At 38.5% G+C, this 15610-nt stretch overlaps 2 protein-coding genes across 6 annotated transcripts in view; one reads left to right on the top strand and one right to left on the bottom strand.

Annotated features, from left to right (window-relative positions):
• Positions 1–13291, top strand: part of Tasor2 (transcription activation suppressor family member 2) — a 47385-nt gene extending 34094 nt beyond the window's left edge. For 4 of the 5 annotated variants that reach the window (XM_060372308.1, XM_021659259.2, XM_060372309.1 and 1 more), the window contains 7 exons: positions 577–4353; positions 6949–7074; positions 7737–7890; positions 8735–8840; positions 11588–11769; positions 12211–12325; positions 12638–13291. In XM_060372308.1, the coding sequence (XP_060228291.1) occupies positions 577–4353; positions 6949–7074; positions 7737–7890; positions 8735–8840; positions 11588–11769; positions 12211–12325; positions 12638–12641 (4464 nt within the window). In that variant the 3' untranslated portion in view covers positions 12642–13291. Of the gene's footprint in view, positions 1–576; positions 4354–6948; positions 7075–7736; positions 7891–8734; positions 8841–11587; positions 11770–12210 lie in introns of all 5 variants that reach the window. The other variant, XM_021659257.2, reaches the window with a different exon arrangement.
• Positions 13292–13908: 617 nt separating this feature from the next.
• Gdi2 (GDP dissociation inhibitor 2) overlaps positions 13909–15610 on the bottom strand; it is a 31229-nt gene continuing 29527 nt past the window's right edge. Inside the window, exons 9-11 of the mRNA XM_021659260.2 lie at positions 15157–15301; positions 14908–14962; positions 13909–14815 (exon numbers count right to left, since the gene is read on the bottom strand). Of these exons, the coding sequence (XP_021514935.1) occupies positions 14669–14815; positions 14908–14962; positions 15157–15301 (347 nt within the window). The 3' untranslated portion in view covers positions 13909–14668. The remainder of the gene's footprint in view (positions 14816–14907; positions 14963–15156; positions 15302–15610) is intronic.

Genomic DNA, 15610 nt, shown 5'->3' with positions numbered 1-15610 from the left:
GTAGAGCATATGCATGCCTGCTTGCATGCATGAGTGCATTTTTTAAGAAAGGTCTATGCAGCCTTGGCTGGCCTCCTACTCAGAGAGGTTTCCTCTGCCTCTGCCTTTCAAGTTAAAGGTATGCACCACTGCATCAGCACATTTAAGATTTAGTAGGCTGGTCAGTGAGTAAGGTCTGTGATGTGATGCTTTTTTCTTTTGTTTTTAAATAAATGTTTGAGACAGGGCCTTACTTTATAGCCAGAGACCTGGGACTTTTAACTCAATATTTTCCTGATTCAGTGTTCTGAGTACTGGAATTACAGGGATGTGCCACCACCCCCACAAGCTGTGGTGTAAAGTGGCAGAGTCCTCACTTAATGTACACACTGGCCTAAATTCAATACTTTGCACCACAAAAAAAAAAAAAGAAAAAAAACACATCTCTAATGTGATGGGTTTGTTTAGCACTACCCTCTGATGATTTCTTACATATTAAGTTTGAAAACCAAAAAAAAAAAAAAAATAAATAAAAAATCCCTGCCTCTTTTTTTCATATATGTAATTTTTTTTTTTTTTTAACCTTTGTCATTTCAGGTAACTGGAGGGAAAGCCAAACAAGAATTATCAGATAAACCAGAGACTTGTAATGTTGTACTTTCTGGTGTTCAAAGTGCCCAAAACAATGGATCTTGTATTCCTGGAGGTGAAGATAAAACCTGTCAGAGCACAAAGATGGTTTCTTGTAATGACTCTGTCACACAAGCCACCTTGACCACAGTATATGATGGGGCCAGCAGTGAGTCAATGGTGTGTCAGAAGTCTGTGTTCGGCACCCTTGAGAACAAAGCTGATACTTCTCACCCATCACTGCTAATAAAAACAGATGATGTACAGGACGTTATGCAGCAAAGCAGCCCCATAAATATTGACTGCCAGTCCTCTGAAAGGATGAATGATAATGTGGAATACATGATGATTAATCTGGAACCAGTTACTCCTGCTTTTGAAAAAAATGCTTATGTGCCAATACAGACAGAAGCAAATACAGCTGACCAACCTATAGGTTTTACTACTGAGCTGGTTAAACAAGTTTCCCCTGCCTTGAGTATTCAAAATGCTATGTCTGCATTGGAAAAGGCACAAACACAATGCACTAGGGATATTCCTTCTCTTGCCATATCAGAATTAAAAGATAGTAAGTGCCTTTCTGCCTCTTCAGTGCAAAAGGAAGCACCTCTTGAAAGCCTGTGTCTACCACGGAAAGAGACCCCTCCTCCAACATCATCAACTGATGAAGGATTGATAATGGAGCCACTGTCATTAGTTAAAAGTTCTAGTTACTCATTAGCCAGTGATGAAACGAAGTGCCCACAAGATGCCTTTCTACAGACTCAGAATGGTTTTAGCATGTCTTTAGATGAGGTTCTAGAACCATCTCAAGCTACAGTAATCTTATCATCAGCCTCTGCTACCCTGGGGGACCAGCTGTCCCTTAATTGTGTTCCAGCAATAAATAATATCTTCGATGGCTCTTCAGAAGTAAGGACTAGTGAAAACAGTAGTCTAAACCAAGAAAAAATTTTGCAAACATTTAATTCAGTATTTCCCAAACAAACTGTTCTATCTCTGAATAGAGAGGAGGTTAGCCAGGAATTGTCAGGAGAAGATTCTGATATTGATCTCACTCTAACAATATCACCTCCTTTAAGCCCCAGGAAGGAAATGGCATCTGGTGAAGTTAAACAATCTCAGAGGGTCCCAGTATCAAATATAGGACTACAAAGTAGAACTGAAGAGATAGTTGAACCAGAAGAACAAATGAGCCTTATAGAATACAGAGAAATAAATCTGGCTAGCTCTCTGTCAGTGTATCCTGTGGAATCCAGAGAATCATTAAAAAGTGAGAGAGAAGGTAATCATTTAAAACCAGGTACATTAGTACTTAATAAAAAAGTTGCAGAGGGAGTTAATGTTTCCTCTGACTTGCCCTTTGAACCTGTAATAAAAGAAGTGTCACCAGCCTCTAGTCCTGATACCATATTACACACTGCAAACGCATTTCCATGTTCTTTACAACTCCATGGCACACAGTGTGAGAAAACTAACAATTTATCCCACATTCATTCAGGAGCTTTAACCATACCAGAAAAAGAAAGCTCTTTTCAAAGTCCTAAGATTTCAGTAGGACAAGAAAAGTTAACTCAAGTACAAGTGCAGCTCTCAGCTGAAATGCCACAGACATTAACTAATGCAGGTATAGAAGGCTCAGAAACTGTGCCTAGTAAAGTTATTGAGGTCAGTGTCCCAAGTGACCACAGTGAGAGTTTATCTTTCTCAGAAAATGTGCACTCCTATGACACAGTATTAAATAAGTCTACCTCACCTCCCAAATATCGAGGTAACTTCAAGCATTTTGAGAAACCTGTAAAAGCAGGAAATTCATTGCAGGCAAATTGTAAGGAGAACAGAGATATGGACATAAAACATCTTCCTTTAGAGTCCAGTGTACCCTTATTTCGTCCTAAAGAAGTTGCTGAAAATAAGTCTTTGACTGACACATTAGTTTCTGTAAGCACTGCAAGTGGAATAGTGAATATGTCATTTAAACAGAGTAGTACTAAAAGTATTAAGAATAATGTCTGTGACAGTGATGTGAAAACAGAATCTTATATTAATATAGAGGCTGGGGCAGTAAACTCTGCCTCCATTGACAAAGCTTACATTGTACAGGCATGCATGCATCCAGAGATCTCAAAATGTGTTTCTTCCTCTGACAGTGCTCAGTGCACCTATTATAAAAAAACATTAAGTGTAGAGCCAGAGCTTCAAACACAGGAAATACCAGTAGTCAGAATGGCCAGCTTGCTTAAGAATATTGGAACTGAGTCACATGAAGAAAGCATGGATCTCGGTGCCATTGGCCTTCAGTCTAACTCCACATCTACAAAAGGTGAACAAAGAATTCATGTGCTGCAGGACATAACATGTGAAGTAAAAGAGCTTTTGAATGGTGGAAGTTTTTCCCAAAATGTTATTCCTTGTCAAGATACAGCAGACATTACCAGTACAATTACCAATGAAGAGCTTTCTGCTTCCTTTGTCCCAGAAACTATTGAGTCTGTTCATAGCGTCCACATAGAACATACTGTCAGTGAAAGCCCTAATATAGAGCATAAAACCAAGGCAGATGCTGAAACACTGAGCAGGGTTACAGAGATAAGTGTTAATGCTTCCATGCACCATGGACCACTTTCTGGAGACTATGATCAGGATTCTCTTGATTGTAAAAACTGCAAATCTAATGTGGAAAATTTATATGCTTTGAGAGGTAATCATGCAAGCCAAAAAGATAATATAAAACATAGAAATGATTCTTTCACAAGCTTAAACAACAATGGTAATGATACTTGGACCTATTCTAGCAAAATTACAGAGCTGGAAACACATACTCCATCAGAAAACCGGGATACAGAACCATGTCCTATCTCAACAAATAAGTGTATGCCACGTTACATCCAGATCCCAGATTCCCATGGTAACCCCAGGACTTACGCTAACTTCACTATAACGAAAGAGTTCAAAGATACCACAAGAAAATTGCATAGCCTGAAGAGGCATCAGAATTTCAGTGCAAACTGTGGTCTTCTCAGCACCTGGACTAGCACTTGGCATGTGGCAGATGACATCACTCAGAATACATTAGACCTAGAGCACTTGCGTTTTGACCAAAAGCTAAAACAAATAATAAAGAAGGGGTATTCTCAGCAATCTTCCCCTTCCACCAACATCTTCCCTAAGGAGTCACCCATCCAAATCTCAGTTGGAACATTCCCTTCCACACAAACATCTGAGGCCTCGGTTCTACATCTTCCACCCAGGAGCAGAAGCCCCATTTTGGTGACAGTTGTCCATCCAGACATCAGGCAGTATCATTGCCGAAGAGACCATTCACCCAGCAATCTAAACAGTTCATCTTTTTGGAAGGGGAAATATAGGCCAAGTAGAAATCTTACAAATTCTGAAAGAAGTCATACTGTTCCATTCCACCTCAATAAACTGAAATACAACAGTACTTTAAAAGAAGCTAGAAATGATATTTCACTTATTCTAAATGAATATGCTGAATTTAATAAGGTAATGAATAGCAACCAAATTGCTTCTCAAGATAAAGAATTAAGTGTAGCTTCTGCAGAAGTTGTGTCCCAGGAGACCTATCAGCCAAGACAGTCTGTTTCCTACAAAGATGTGATCACAGACTTGTGTGCCACTCTGCATATTAAACTAAAAGGAGTTGTGAGAGAGGCTTGTAAGAACCCTTTCTCCTTCTTCCTCGTTGAAACAGAAGATAAGTCATTCTTTTTAAGAACAAAGGTAAAGTACCAGCTTACTCTATACTACATTATTGTTTAATTTTAGTTTATCTTAGAAGTAATAAACTTAGAAGTTTGAGTTTAAAAAGAAATAGTATGGGATGTGGTATTTATATTTTAAGGTGTTTTTATCTGCATACCACATGTTATCAGTAACTCAAATGCAACAGAAATTCCAACAGAGCAAAAGTGAAAAAGGCTAATGGGTGAATCAGACAATTGCTGACTTTCCCAAGTCAGCAGTTTCACCATGGTTACATTAGTTTTCAAAGACTGCATTCTTACATCATCATTCAATTTTGTTTTTGAAAGAAAAGTTATATTCCAGGACTGAAGATGGTTCAGTTAGTAAAATGCTGGCCATATGAGCAAGGAGGCCTGACCACAATGATGATAGAAAAAGCTGTGCATGTGGCCTGCAATCCTAACACTGGGGAGATGGAGACTGGCAGATCCCTGGGCCTTGCTGGCCAACCATTCCAGCTCTAAGTTTGGTGAGAGATCCACCCTATCTCAAAATGGTGGAGATCAGTAGAAGATATCAACTCTGGCCTCCACATTCATCCATACACAAAACTCAAACACCAAAATATCTTTTTCATTGATGGATACACAGGAAGAAAGTAGGTAATGAAAACTTTTGAAATTAAGGCATGTCCATCATGATAACACTTTGTGGAAGTAATCTTTGTACTAATTCAGACACTTTGTACAAAGGGCTTAGTGCTGCACAAAGAAGTTTGGTGGCAAAAGACAAGGTTTGGGACACAGGAATCGGAGGGGGAAGGCTGGTCAGCAGCACTAGACATACAGTTTATTCTCGAGATGAATTTCAAGACATTCAAGAGTTAGGAAGGGATTAAGTTACATTTTATTTAGATTTCATCCTGAGGTCACAGGAAAGACTCATAATCTTCAATAAATAGCAGGGATTAGAGATGGCCAATCAGTTAACAATACTTGCTGTTCTTGCAGAGGACTTGGAGTTTGTTCCCAGCACTCACACAATGGCTCATAACCCTGCATAGGCATCCTCTTGTTTTTATATTGAATGTATTAAAAATACTGCAGGATTTCACCATGTGGCCACTTTTATAATAAAGCCACTTTATAATAAAAAGTAACATGTTTGTACAAAGGTACAATTTTTAACTGAGATAATGAGCACATACTAAAATAAATAATAACATGCCTTCAAGAGCATAATGTTTGTTAGGTGTGGTGGCTGACACCTGTAAATCCCAGTTCTTGGATGGCTGAGATGAGTGAATCACAGAAGGTTTGAAGCCAGCCTGGCTGCAGATAGGGTGAGATCCTGTCTCAAAAAAACAAAACACAGTTTTATAGGCCTTGTAGACATATCCTGAATAAATACTATTCTGTAGTGATGGCATACAGGCCTATTTATACAGTGAGGAAGATCTGCAAACATTAACGGCTCAATCTTAGGTATTTCAGTAGACTCTTAAAAGAACTTGCTCAAAAATTATGCTGTCCCATTTGAGTGATAATGAAACAGTCAAAAGTTCAGCTGTTTGGTGATCCAAAGTAAGCAGAGTAATAGATTACAGAGACAATAAATGTTCTGACTGCATCTGGAGTGCAGTTGGCGTGTACAATGGCAAGCCATAATCATGCAGGCACATCACAAAAGAGTCATAAGAGAGGATGAGGTTGAGGTTCTTTCATGATGCACAGTCGACCTTGCCAACATGACTTCACAAGTTGCCACTCTGAGGTAAAGTGGGAACCTGTCAGAACATGCAATTCCTTATAAATGTGTAGTTTAAAGTATGTCATCCTTTTATTCAGATATGGACAGCCAAGGAACAACTGCAAATTGGTTCCCATTAATAATAAAGGAATACACTGGTATGTTGCTAAAATTCTAGCAATATATTAAAGTAACAGCATGTAAACACCCAGCAACTTTGTCCTGTCTGACTCCCTTGAAACTTCATTTAAATGCATTAGTTTGGATTGGTTTTTTAAATCAGCCTTTGATAAGACACAAACTGCTTTGTTGATAAACTTCTTGGGCTGTTGATTTGGCTCAATAGGAAAAGGCACCAGCCTGGAAGCCTGACAACCTGAATTGGAGCCCCAGGACCCACGTGGTAGGAAAGAACCAAAACCTAAAAGTTATCCCCTGATCTCCACACATAGTTAAGACCAGTTGCCTTGTAAATGAGATTTGCTTTTTTGATGTAGTTAAATATTTTTGTTTGCTTCATATTGAGATGTGAGTGTTGCTAAGTAGCTGAGGCTGTCCTAGAAATCATAACTCTTCCGCAGTCTCCCAAGTGCCAAGAATATATGCACCAACATGCCCAGCTGGTGCCATGTTTTTAATAAAATATAAAAATAGTTGTTCCTGGCATGGTGGCACATACCTTTAATTCCAGGACTTGGGAGGCAGAGGCAGCTGGATCTCTGGAAATTTGAGGCCAGCCTGGTTTACATAGTGCATTCCAGGACAGCCAAATTTATAGAGAGACCTTGTTTCCAAAAAGTCCAAAAAGAAAAGTTCCATACAGGTATCTTTTTTTTTTTTTTTTTTTTTTTTTTTAGTAACAGCGCTTTGTAAATCTTTCAGAGCATTCTAAAGAAAGAAGGCCATAGAGAAATTGGACTTCTGGATTTCTGTCAAGCTTTTCACAGAGAGGATGAGACACTCTTAGTTATCATCAAAAATGAAGACATGATATCACATTTGCATCAAGTAAGTTTGGAATCTCACAATAAATGTATTCTAGTCACTGGACTTGTTCGGTAGTGTTGTGATTAATCCTGCTATTCAATTTAGGGAAATAGCTGACTTATACTTCCATTGGGCCTTTAGTGGGAAGACACTGGTGGAGGGTACGTACTATAGAATCACCCAGATTCTATTAGGTAGGTTGATAAACTATTTGTGTTAAATGAGGAAGAACTATGAAAAGCTGTACTTGATGTTGGTAAGCAAATCATGCTTTAAAAGGACTTATATTTGCCTGACAGTGAACAAGAATAATTTCTTGTCCCAAGAAACAACTTGTGGACACAGGATAGGTACATTCTTCTATTGTAGGTGGGTAAGTGATGTATGCCTGGTGGTGTTGGCACCACAGGTGAGCTCAATGAGTTTATGTGATCTAGCTATTGATAGGTCTCCTGGACTTCAAACATGTTCGTTCTTGAACGATTTTTAGAGTCCTCTTTTTAATGAATTTTGATGAGCTAATGGCCACTTGTGATAAGGTGGGAACTATTCTTTATGTGTGGCAAAGTTGTCAGTGGTCCTGTTAGGGACATTTTTAGCTGCTCATGGTCCTTGAAATCCATGGAACTGTTAAAAGTGCTACATGTACCCTTTCCTCATGGAAATCCTTTTACATCTTACAGATTCCTTCTCTGCTGAAGTTAAAGCATCTCCCTAATGTCATCTTTGCTGGAGTGGACAGCCCTGAAGACATTGTGAATGATACCTACCAAGAGCTATTTCGCTCAGGAGGCTTTGTGGTATCAGATGATAACATCCTAGAAAGTTTAACATTAGGTTGGTCTTTAACTTTGAAATCTAGTTAGGTCAATTTCTCCTCACCCAGAGACACAAATCTGTTTCATCAAAAAGAAATTATCAACGCTATAAAAAAATTTCTTATTACATACTGAGGGCTTAATTGCTGCACTAAATGTTTTATTGTTGTTTTGGTATTTGGAGATAAAGTTTCTCTTTGTATCCTTGGCTGTCATGGACTTGCTTTACAGACCAGGCTGGCCTTAAACTCAAAGAAATCCACCTGACTGCCTTCCCAAGTGCTGAGGTTACAGGCATGTGCCATCACACCCACATATTAAATGCTTATTAATATACTAATTAATACTTGGCAAGTCAGCAACATCTAGGGCTTTTTTTTAAAAATCAGTTCTCTGTTTCTGATGGTACAATGCCTACTAGCTTCTTAGTATCAACAAGTCCTTTTTTTTTTAATGCACCTAATGTCATTCTGATTAATACCTTGAACACTCTAATACAGAATTTAGATAAAATCCAAACCTGCCTTCACATCAGAACAAGGTGAATACCATTTCTGAATCAGTCTGTCTTGTTAAACATGAATTCTTCATGGAAACTAGGTTAATAAAAGTATCTGTGTAACTTTCTACCATAGTGGGCTTGCTTTTGCTTCTCTTCTGTCATGTGACTGGCTCAGGTTTAGCTGCAGGTAACTGTCATGCTCTTGCCCCTACACAGAAACGTAAGACTTTATGAGAGTGCATGCTTCCCAGCCATCTAAGAGGTGGAGACATGGGTCTGGTTGTTCGTAAGTGACAATTGATGGACCTTGCATGAACAACAAAAACTAAGATAAATTTCTCTTGCTGAACTTATTCCACAGTTCAACTGAAGGAAATTCTCAAAATCCTAGAAAAACTAAATGAAAATGGAAGATGGAAGTGGCTACTTCACTACAGAGAAAATAAAAAGCTCAAGGAAGATGTCAGGTAAGTACATGTGGTACTAGTCCCAGTGTTCTATGGGCACTCAAGCACCACAGTCACAAAACAGTGTCAGAACGGTAATCACATTACTTCATAAGATTATGTCTGCTGGTTAGCTTTGGTTTTTATAGTAAGACATTTAGTGAAAGCAATACCCATACAACAATTATGTGTATGGGTATTTTGTCTGCATGTCTCTACCACATGCATGCATGCAATCACCCCCCAGAAACATGAAGGGCATCAGATCCCCAGGAACAGTTGTGGGCCATCTTATCAGTGTTGAGGATCAAACCTGGTGCTCAGGAAGAGTACCCTCTTATCAACAAAGCCATATCTCCCTCTCCAGCAACATGAGTCAGGATCAAAAACATCCACAGTTAAGTCAGGCTCTGCTGCTATATAAGCTGCAGAAATATGGTAAACTGTGAGCTTGGTTCTAGTGCATTTTTGGATACTTATTCATACATTGAGTTATCAGGGTATTGAATTTAAACAGGAGGTAAGTTTCCATAATCTAAAATAGTGATTTGTGTATGTGGTATACGTGTGTGTGTGGGTTGCACACTTGTGGCAGTCTACATCAGGTGTCTTCTGTCACTGCCCCCTTATTTAAGAGTTCTCATTTAACCTGGAACTCATTGATTAGAATAGGCGTTGGCTGGCCAGTGAGCCTGTCTTCAGTCGCAGTATTGGAGTTACAGGACTGTGCCATGACACCTGGTTTTTCTGTGGATGATGGGTTCTACATTCAGGCCTCATGCTTGCCCAGCAGGTTCCTTATTGACTACAGCACATCCCTAGCATCAACACAGTGATCTTAAAAAGAAAATCAGTTTTATTTGGCTCAAGAGACCTGGAGGCTGTGAGAATTTTGCCCATTCAAAGTGCACGTCAAAGTTCTCTGAGAACAGAAAGAAAGGTAGAAAAGGAACTTAAAAGACTCAGTATATTGAGAAAGGATAAAAAAGACAAGACATTCTTTAAAAGGCACTAGAAAATGCTTTACATGGAACAGTCGCATTCACACTTCACACCAAGGAGAGACACAGTAATAACCAGAGAACAAACATAACCATGAGCAAAGTACTAGTTATTTTTGAAACTAAACACATCCATTCCAACTTTGAGCACTAAACTATTGAGTACTTTCAACACTGTTTTCTTCATATAAGAAGAAATAAACAGGAACTGTGAGTGCATGAGACCATTGAAGACAGAAGGAGCTGGAGAGATTGCTCAGCAGTTTACAGCACTTCCTGCTCCATCAAGAGTTTGCATGTTAGCTTAGCATCTATACTGGATAACTCCAGGCTCAGCAGATCCAGAAGTGCCCTATTCTTGTCTCTGTGGTTACCTGTAAACTCTTGTGCACTTACATTAAGACTAACAATGGAGATGCATACAGAATAAATTTCAGGCTCTTCCTTTTTAACGGGAGCTAACAGAGAGAATAAGGTTCACTAACAAGGTTGGGAAAGTGAACAATGCAACGCAGACTGGTGGGTGCCAACCAGCCTTTCTTAAAATTATGTGTATGGGTATTTTGTCTGCATGTCTCTACCACATGCATGCATGCAGTCACCCCCCCCAGAAACATGAAGGGCATCAGATCCCCAGGAACAGTTGTGAGCCATCTTATCATTGTTGAGGATCAAACCTGGTGCTCAGGAAGAGTACCCTCTTATCAACAAAGCCATATCTCCCTCTCCAGCTAACCAGCATTTTAGAGGAAAAGCTTAACATTAGTAATAACCATGTATTAAAGCTATCAGCACATGCCTATAGACAAGAACTAAAGATAGACTTTCCTCTAGGAGGTAGAAAATAGGATACGTAAAGATTAATTACTTAAATTAAAATTCTGGCTTCTGCTTAGTTTCAGAATTTTTTCTGCTTTATTTTCAGACTATGACATAGTCTCGCTGAAACTTATGTCATAAGTTTCAGACTTATGTCTGAAATGCAAGTTAGACCTATTGCTGTCAGGCATGGCAACATACAATGTAATCTCAACACTGAGGGCAAGAGCAAGGGAAGTCTCAAGCTGAAGACCAACCAGAGCCAAATGGAGCAACACATTCTTTCCCCAATTTCTAAGAAAGATTTGTTGGTTTACATATAATTAGTGCAAAAGCTCACTAAGACCAGTGAGAAAGCAGTTAGTGACAGCCTAAGAACTTTGAAGGACCTTTAGTGGCAGTAGCTACATGGGTTCTGTCTCTACCTTGGAGTGGGGCCCCAAGGTTAGTCTTTTGTTTTTGTTTTTCAAGAAACAGGATTTCTCTCTGTAGCTGTAGACCAGGCTGACCTTGAGCTCAGAGATCTGCCTGCTTCTGCCTTCCAGAGTGATGGGGCTAAAGGTGTACACTACCATGCTCAGCCACAGTCTGTATTATCAAAGTTGTCATCGATGTAATATTTTGAGGCAGCTAATCACCATACATGTTGGCCATTGTGTCACGAAAAAAGGACAGGTTCTTTGACCAAGTGTTTTAACACAACTAGTTAAAATGAAGGCAAAGAGAGCTAGAGATGCCAGTTAAGAGAGATGACCCAAGTTCAGTTCCCAGCACCCACATTGGTGGCTCAAACTCCTGCTAACTCCAGATCCAGGGGATCAGACACCTTCTTCTGGACTTACAGAGCACCTGCACTCACACGTGTACCTTCTTACCCACAGATATGCAATTTAAAACAAAATTTTATGCAACCAAGAAAAGTTACTAACATTTCTTTGTATATTCTAGGGTAGATTCAATTGCACATAAAAAGAACTTAATTCTGAAATCATATCAGAGTGTAAATATCATTGAATTGCTTCATTATCACAACTGTGACTCTCCATCACCTACAAAAGCTGAAATTTTGAAATGCTTGGTAAACCTGCAAATTCAACATACCAGTGCCAGGTTTGCGGTCTTCTTAACAGGTAAATATCATCTGCATTCTAATCTTCATTACTCAGCTAATGCTAAAACAAGACAGCTGTAGAAATATCCTTCCTAAGTAGTTATTGAATGCCTTAGATACATGTGGGTAGCACTTTTAGCTGATAGTTCAGCATGTGTTTTCACAAATGCCCAGTGAGTCCAGAAGATATTGCCAAAATTAGTTAATATTCTTCTACTTAATGTTATAAGGCCATACACATCTACTTTCCTGCTTTATCACATCTTCTGAGAGCTTTAGCTGGGCTGCCTGGTTTACTGAAATTAGTATAGTTGTTAGTTATGTCCCTTCCCTCCACCCTGTGCTACTGCCCTTAGTCTTAATTTTTCTTTTCCCTTTAACAAATTCTACTACCATGAAATAATAGGAAATGCTGGCCTTTTTGACATAATTTTGTTTGTTTCTTTAATATCTGTTACAGACAAGCCTACGGTGTCCACAGAAGTCTTTGAAAATAATGGAATCCTTGTGACAGATGTAAACTATTTCACTGAAAATATACAAAAGATAGCAGCTCCATTTAGGAGTAGCTATTGGTAAGACTTATAAAATTTCCCAGAAAAGCTGGAGTTATTGGCAGCAGACAGTGCCACTGAAGGAAAGTGTTCATAGATGTTCTTAAAATTCATAGATGGGATTCATTGTAAAGTTTCTGTTCTATGAATAGGATTCCCAGCAACTTCAGTGATTATCACAAATGAGATTAATCCACCTGCTTTAAATTACTCCAGTGGTGTCACTTGCAGCCAGCCTGGATTGACATGGGAGACAGTATAATGAATGATACGGTTGTCCCAGTTGTATTTCATGATTGGTCATTTTGACTTATCGATTTTGTGTTCCTACAGGTGACTTTGGAATTGAGACTAGACATGGAGGATGCCAACAAAATATTAGTATTTTCCTGTGTCTAAAAAACTCCAAATACATACAAACAATCTCATTTGAAAAATCCACGTTTCGTTTTTTGTTTCCTCATGGACCATAGTTGCTATTAACTTTGGGTTGTAGTGTTGAATATTGCTGTAAATTATTTTCAATCTACACATAATGCCTTCAAAACGATTAATTGAGCTTAACATTGAAGTCAAGACCTTTACATGTTTACTTAGCTAAAGCAAAGTCTATTTTGACAAATAGCTGTTTTTGCGTGTGGTCAGAGGCTTACAAAGTGCATGTTTCAAAAGTTTTACCACATTGTAGAAAGTATAATCTGTAATGGTTTTGTTACATAAACACTACACAAAGAAAAAAAATTTTTCATAAATGACAAATTTATACTGTTTTCCACTTGGTTTTTTTTTTTTTTTTTTTAATGCTGCACTACAAAAATCAGTCTGAGGAAGAAATCATTTATTTATGATATTAGAAATTTCTTAAGTCTTTAAAATATAAACAAAAAACCATTTGTATACTATCTATTTGAAACAAAGGCTTTTATACCTAGTTTGGGGTAATTTTGTTTGTTTGTTTTTTTTTTAAATAAAGACAATTAAAATGCAGTTGTTTGTTTATGCTGTGATTCAGTCTGTGTGTAATGCTTAGCAAGATTTAGGCCACCCACCAGGATACCTTTAAGAAGAATCTTATTATACAAATCTTTGGGGTTGTACCTAAACACTAGGCTTGCCCTTTAGTAACTCATGGTCTTTGCTTCCTTAAGCCATGAGCTCCATGGTGCAGGAAAAAAAAAAAAAAAAAAAGCATTAACTTGGAGTGGCAGACACTTGCTCTGACCGTGGGCAGGAGAGTTGAGGTTATGAGAAGACACCAGGGTAGCAACAATCTTATTGGTGTTTGCTTCCTGACATACTGATGAGTTGTAACCTGCATGAAGATCTTACACTATACCTTCCCAGCTATGGACTATACACTCAATAAACCAGAACAACACAAGTTGCTTTTTGCCCAGCATTTGGTCACAGAAGGAAAGGGGGTCAGGAAGGAAAACTACCAAGAATCACCAAAGAGCCTGGTAATTATAAATAAGAATAAAATGTAACTATTCATAATGAAGCCATCCCAATCTAGCACATTAATACCCTTAGCTCCTAAAGCCAGTGCACAGCAGTTGTGCTGTGGTCTTCACAAGCAGGACATGGATAGACAATGCCAAAAACAGGTTTCCAGAGTTTGGCTTTATTTTGCAGTACAGAAATCATTTGGAGCCATTTTGAGACAGACATCATTGAAATTGAGGCTCTGTCAAATCAATACTGCATTGCAGCTTGGTCCATTGAAGAAGCCATAGCTGGGATAAAAGGTGCTTCTATATTTTACCTGCTTTACCATAAGGTTCCCTTCCCCTTTCTCAGCAATTGTAGTAGGTTAAAATACCATATACTGGCTTTCTCCAAACAACTCCTAAGTCTGAAGTTTGGTTAAAAGTTTATACCCACATAAACAAAACATGTGGCTCTACTATTTGGGCCCTGCTGTAATACTTGACATAACAAAATAGAGAAAACTTTGAATGTTTTCCCAAACCGAAGAATATTCAATTTAGACTCCCAATATTGGGATGGCACAAATTGTATGGATCTAGCTCTTGAGCAGAGTCACACAATTGCAAATGCTACACTGATTAAAAGATACAAGTATTGTATCAAGTTCTCTATCGATACCAATATTTGCTCCTCCACTAGAAAAAAATTCCAGCCTGGTTAAACTGAACAGAGCCAACCAATTCTGACTAGCCATTCCATGAAAACAAGTTAATACATGATATTAGAAAAGTGAAGGGAAGGAGTATTCACTGGTATAGCACTCTTCAATCTCCATTTTGATCATAAAAGCAGGGCTTACAATATTGATTTCATACAATATACATTATTTGCCAAATTTTTAAGTTTGTCCTAATTGCATAATATGTACTGCTGTTAGTCTTCTCCATAAATGTCATTCTTCTTGCGCTTCATTTCTTCAAAGTCAAACTCAGATCCTGTCATCCTCTTATAGATATCTTTAATGTCATCACAGGTTGTCTCAAAGTGAGTGGTAGCATCATAGGCACGGGAAATAAAGATCTGGAAGTAAGAATTATAATACAGACTTCAGACTACTTAAGGATGTTCCCCCATAAAGACCAGTAACATCCTTTTCAGATCATGACACTCACCTGGCTTTCTGTTCCCAAATCTTTAGGTACAAAGAGGTCACTGATGCTCACAAATCTGTATAGGGAGAACACAAATCAGTATTGCTGCTTTGCCTTAATTTCTAAGCATAAGACTGATGGGGTGAGGCACTCTAAAGATTCACAGCAGCCAATGGTTGGCCTGCCTTGTTCTCAGAAGTACCTGACAATGCAACAGTTACCAACACCTCAGTTTTTATTTTAGTTGACATGAATGAGCACAATACTCACTTTTGTTCAATTGGCTCCAAGAGCTCCAAAGCTGGTCTGATTTCTTTCTCTGGCTCCTTGGTCTCCACAGTTGTACTTACAATGGCAATATACTTGCCCTGTGCTGCCACATTATGTGCAAAGGAGATCATGCAAACATAGATATCTAGAAGGAAACAACACACCCTGAGATTTATAAACTTTGTGCACAAGTGCACTCAAATACCACATGGTTTCATTATAAATTTAAATTACTTAAGTCTTGGTAGCTGAAATTTCTCTTAACTACCTTACAGTTTGGATATAAAATGTCACCCCAAATAAACTCATACTCTGAAGGATTGCCCCTCTGCTGGTGGTGTTCTTGACAAATGACTGTATCATGAAAGTTCCTATCTCATCAACCCATGAGTTCAGAACTGAGTAGGCTGTTACAGAATAGAATCTAGCACAAGTTGATTCTCAAACTTCCTAA

The sequence above is a fragment of the Meriones unguiculatus genome, chromosome 19, assembly GCF_030254825.1.
Source record: "Meriones unguiculatus strain TT.TT164.6M chromosome 19, Bangor_MerUng_6.1, whole genome shotgun sequence".
NCBI lineage: Eukaryota > Metazoa > Chordata > Mammalia > Rodentia > Muridae > Meriones > Meriones unguiculatus.
This window is presented reverse-complemented; position numbering and strand designations above follow the sequence as displayed.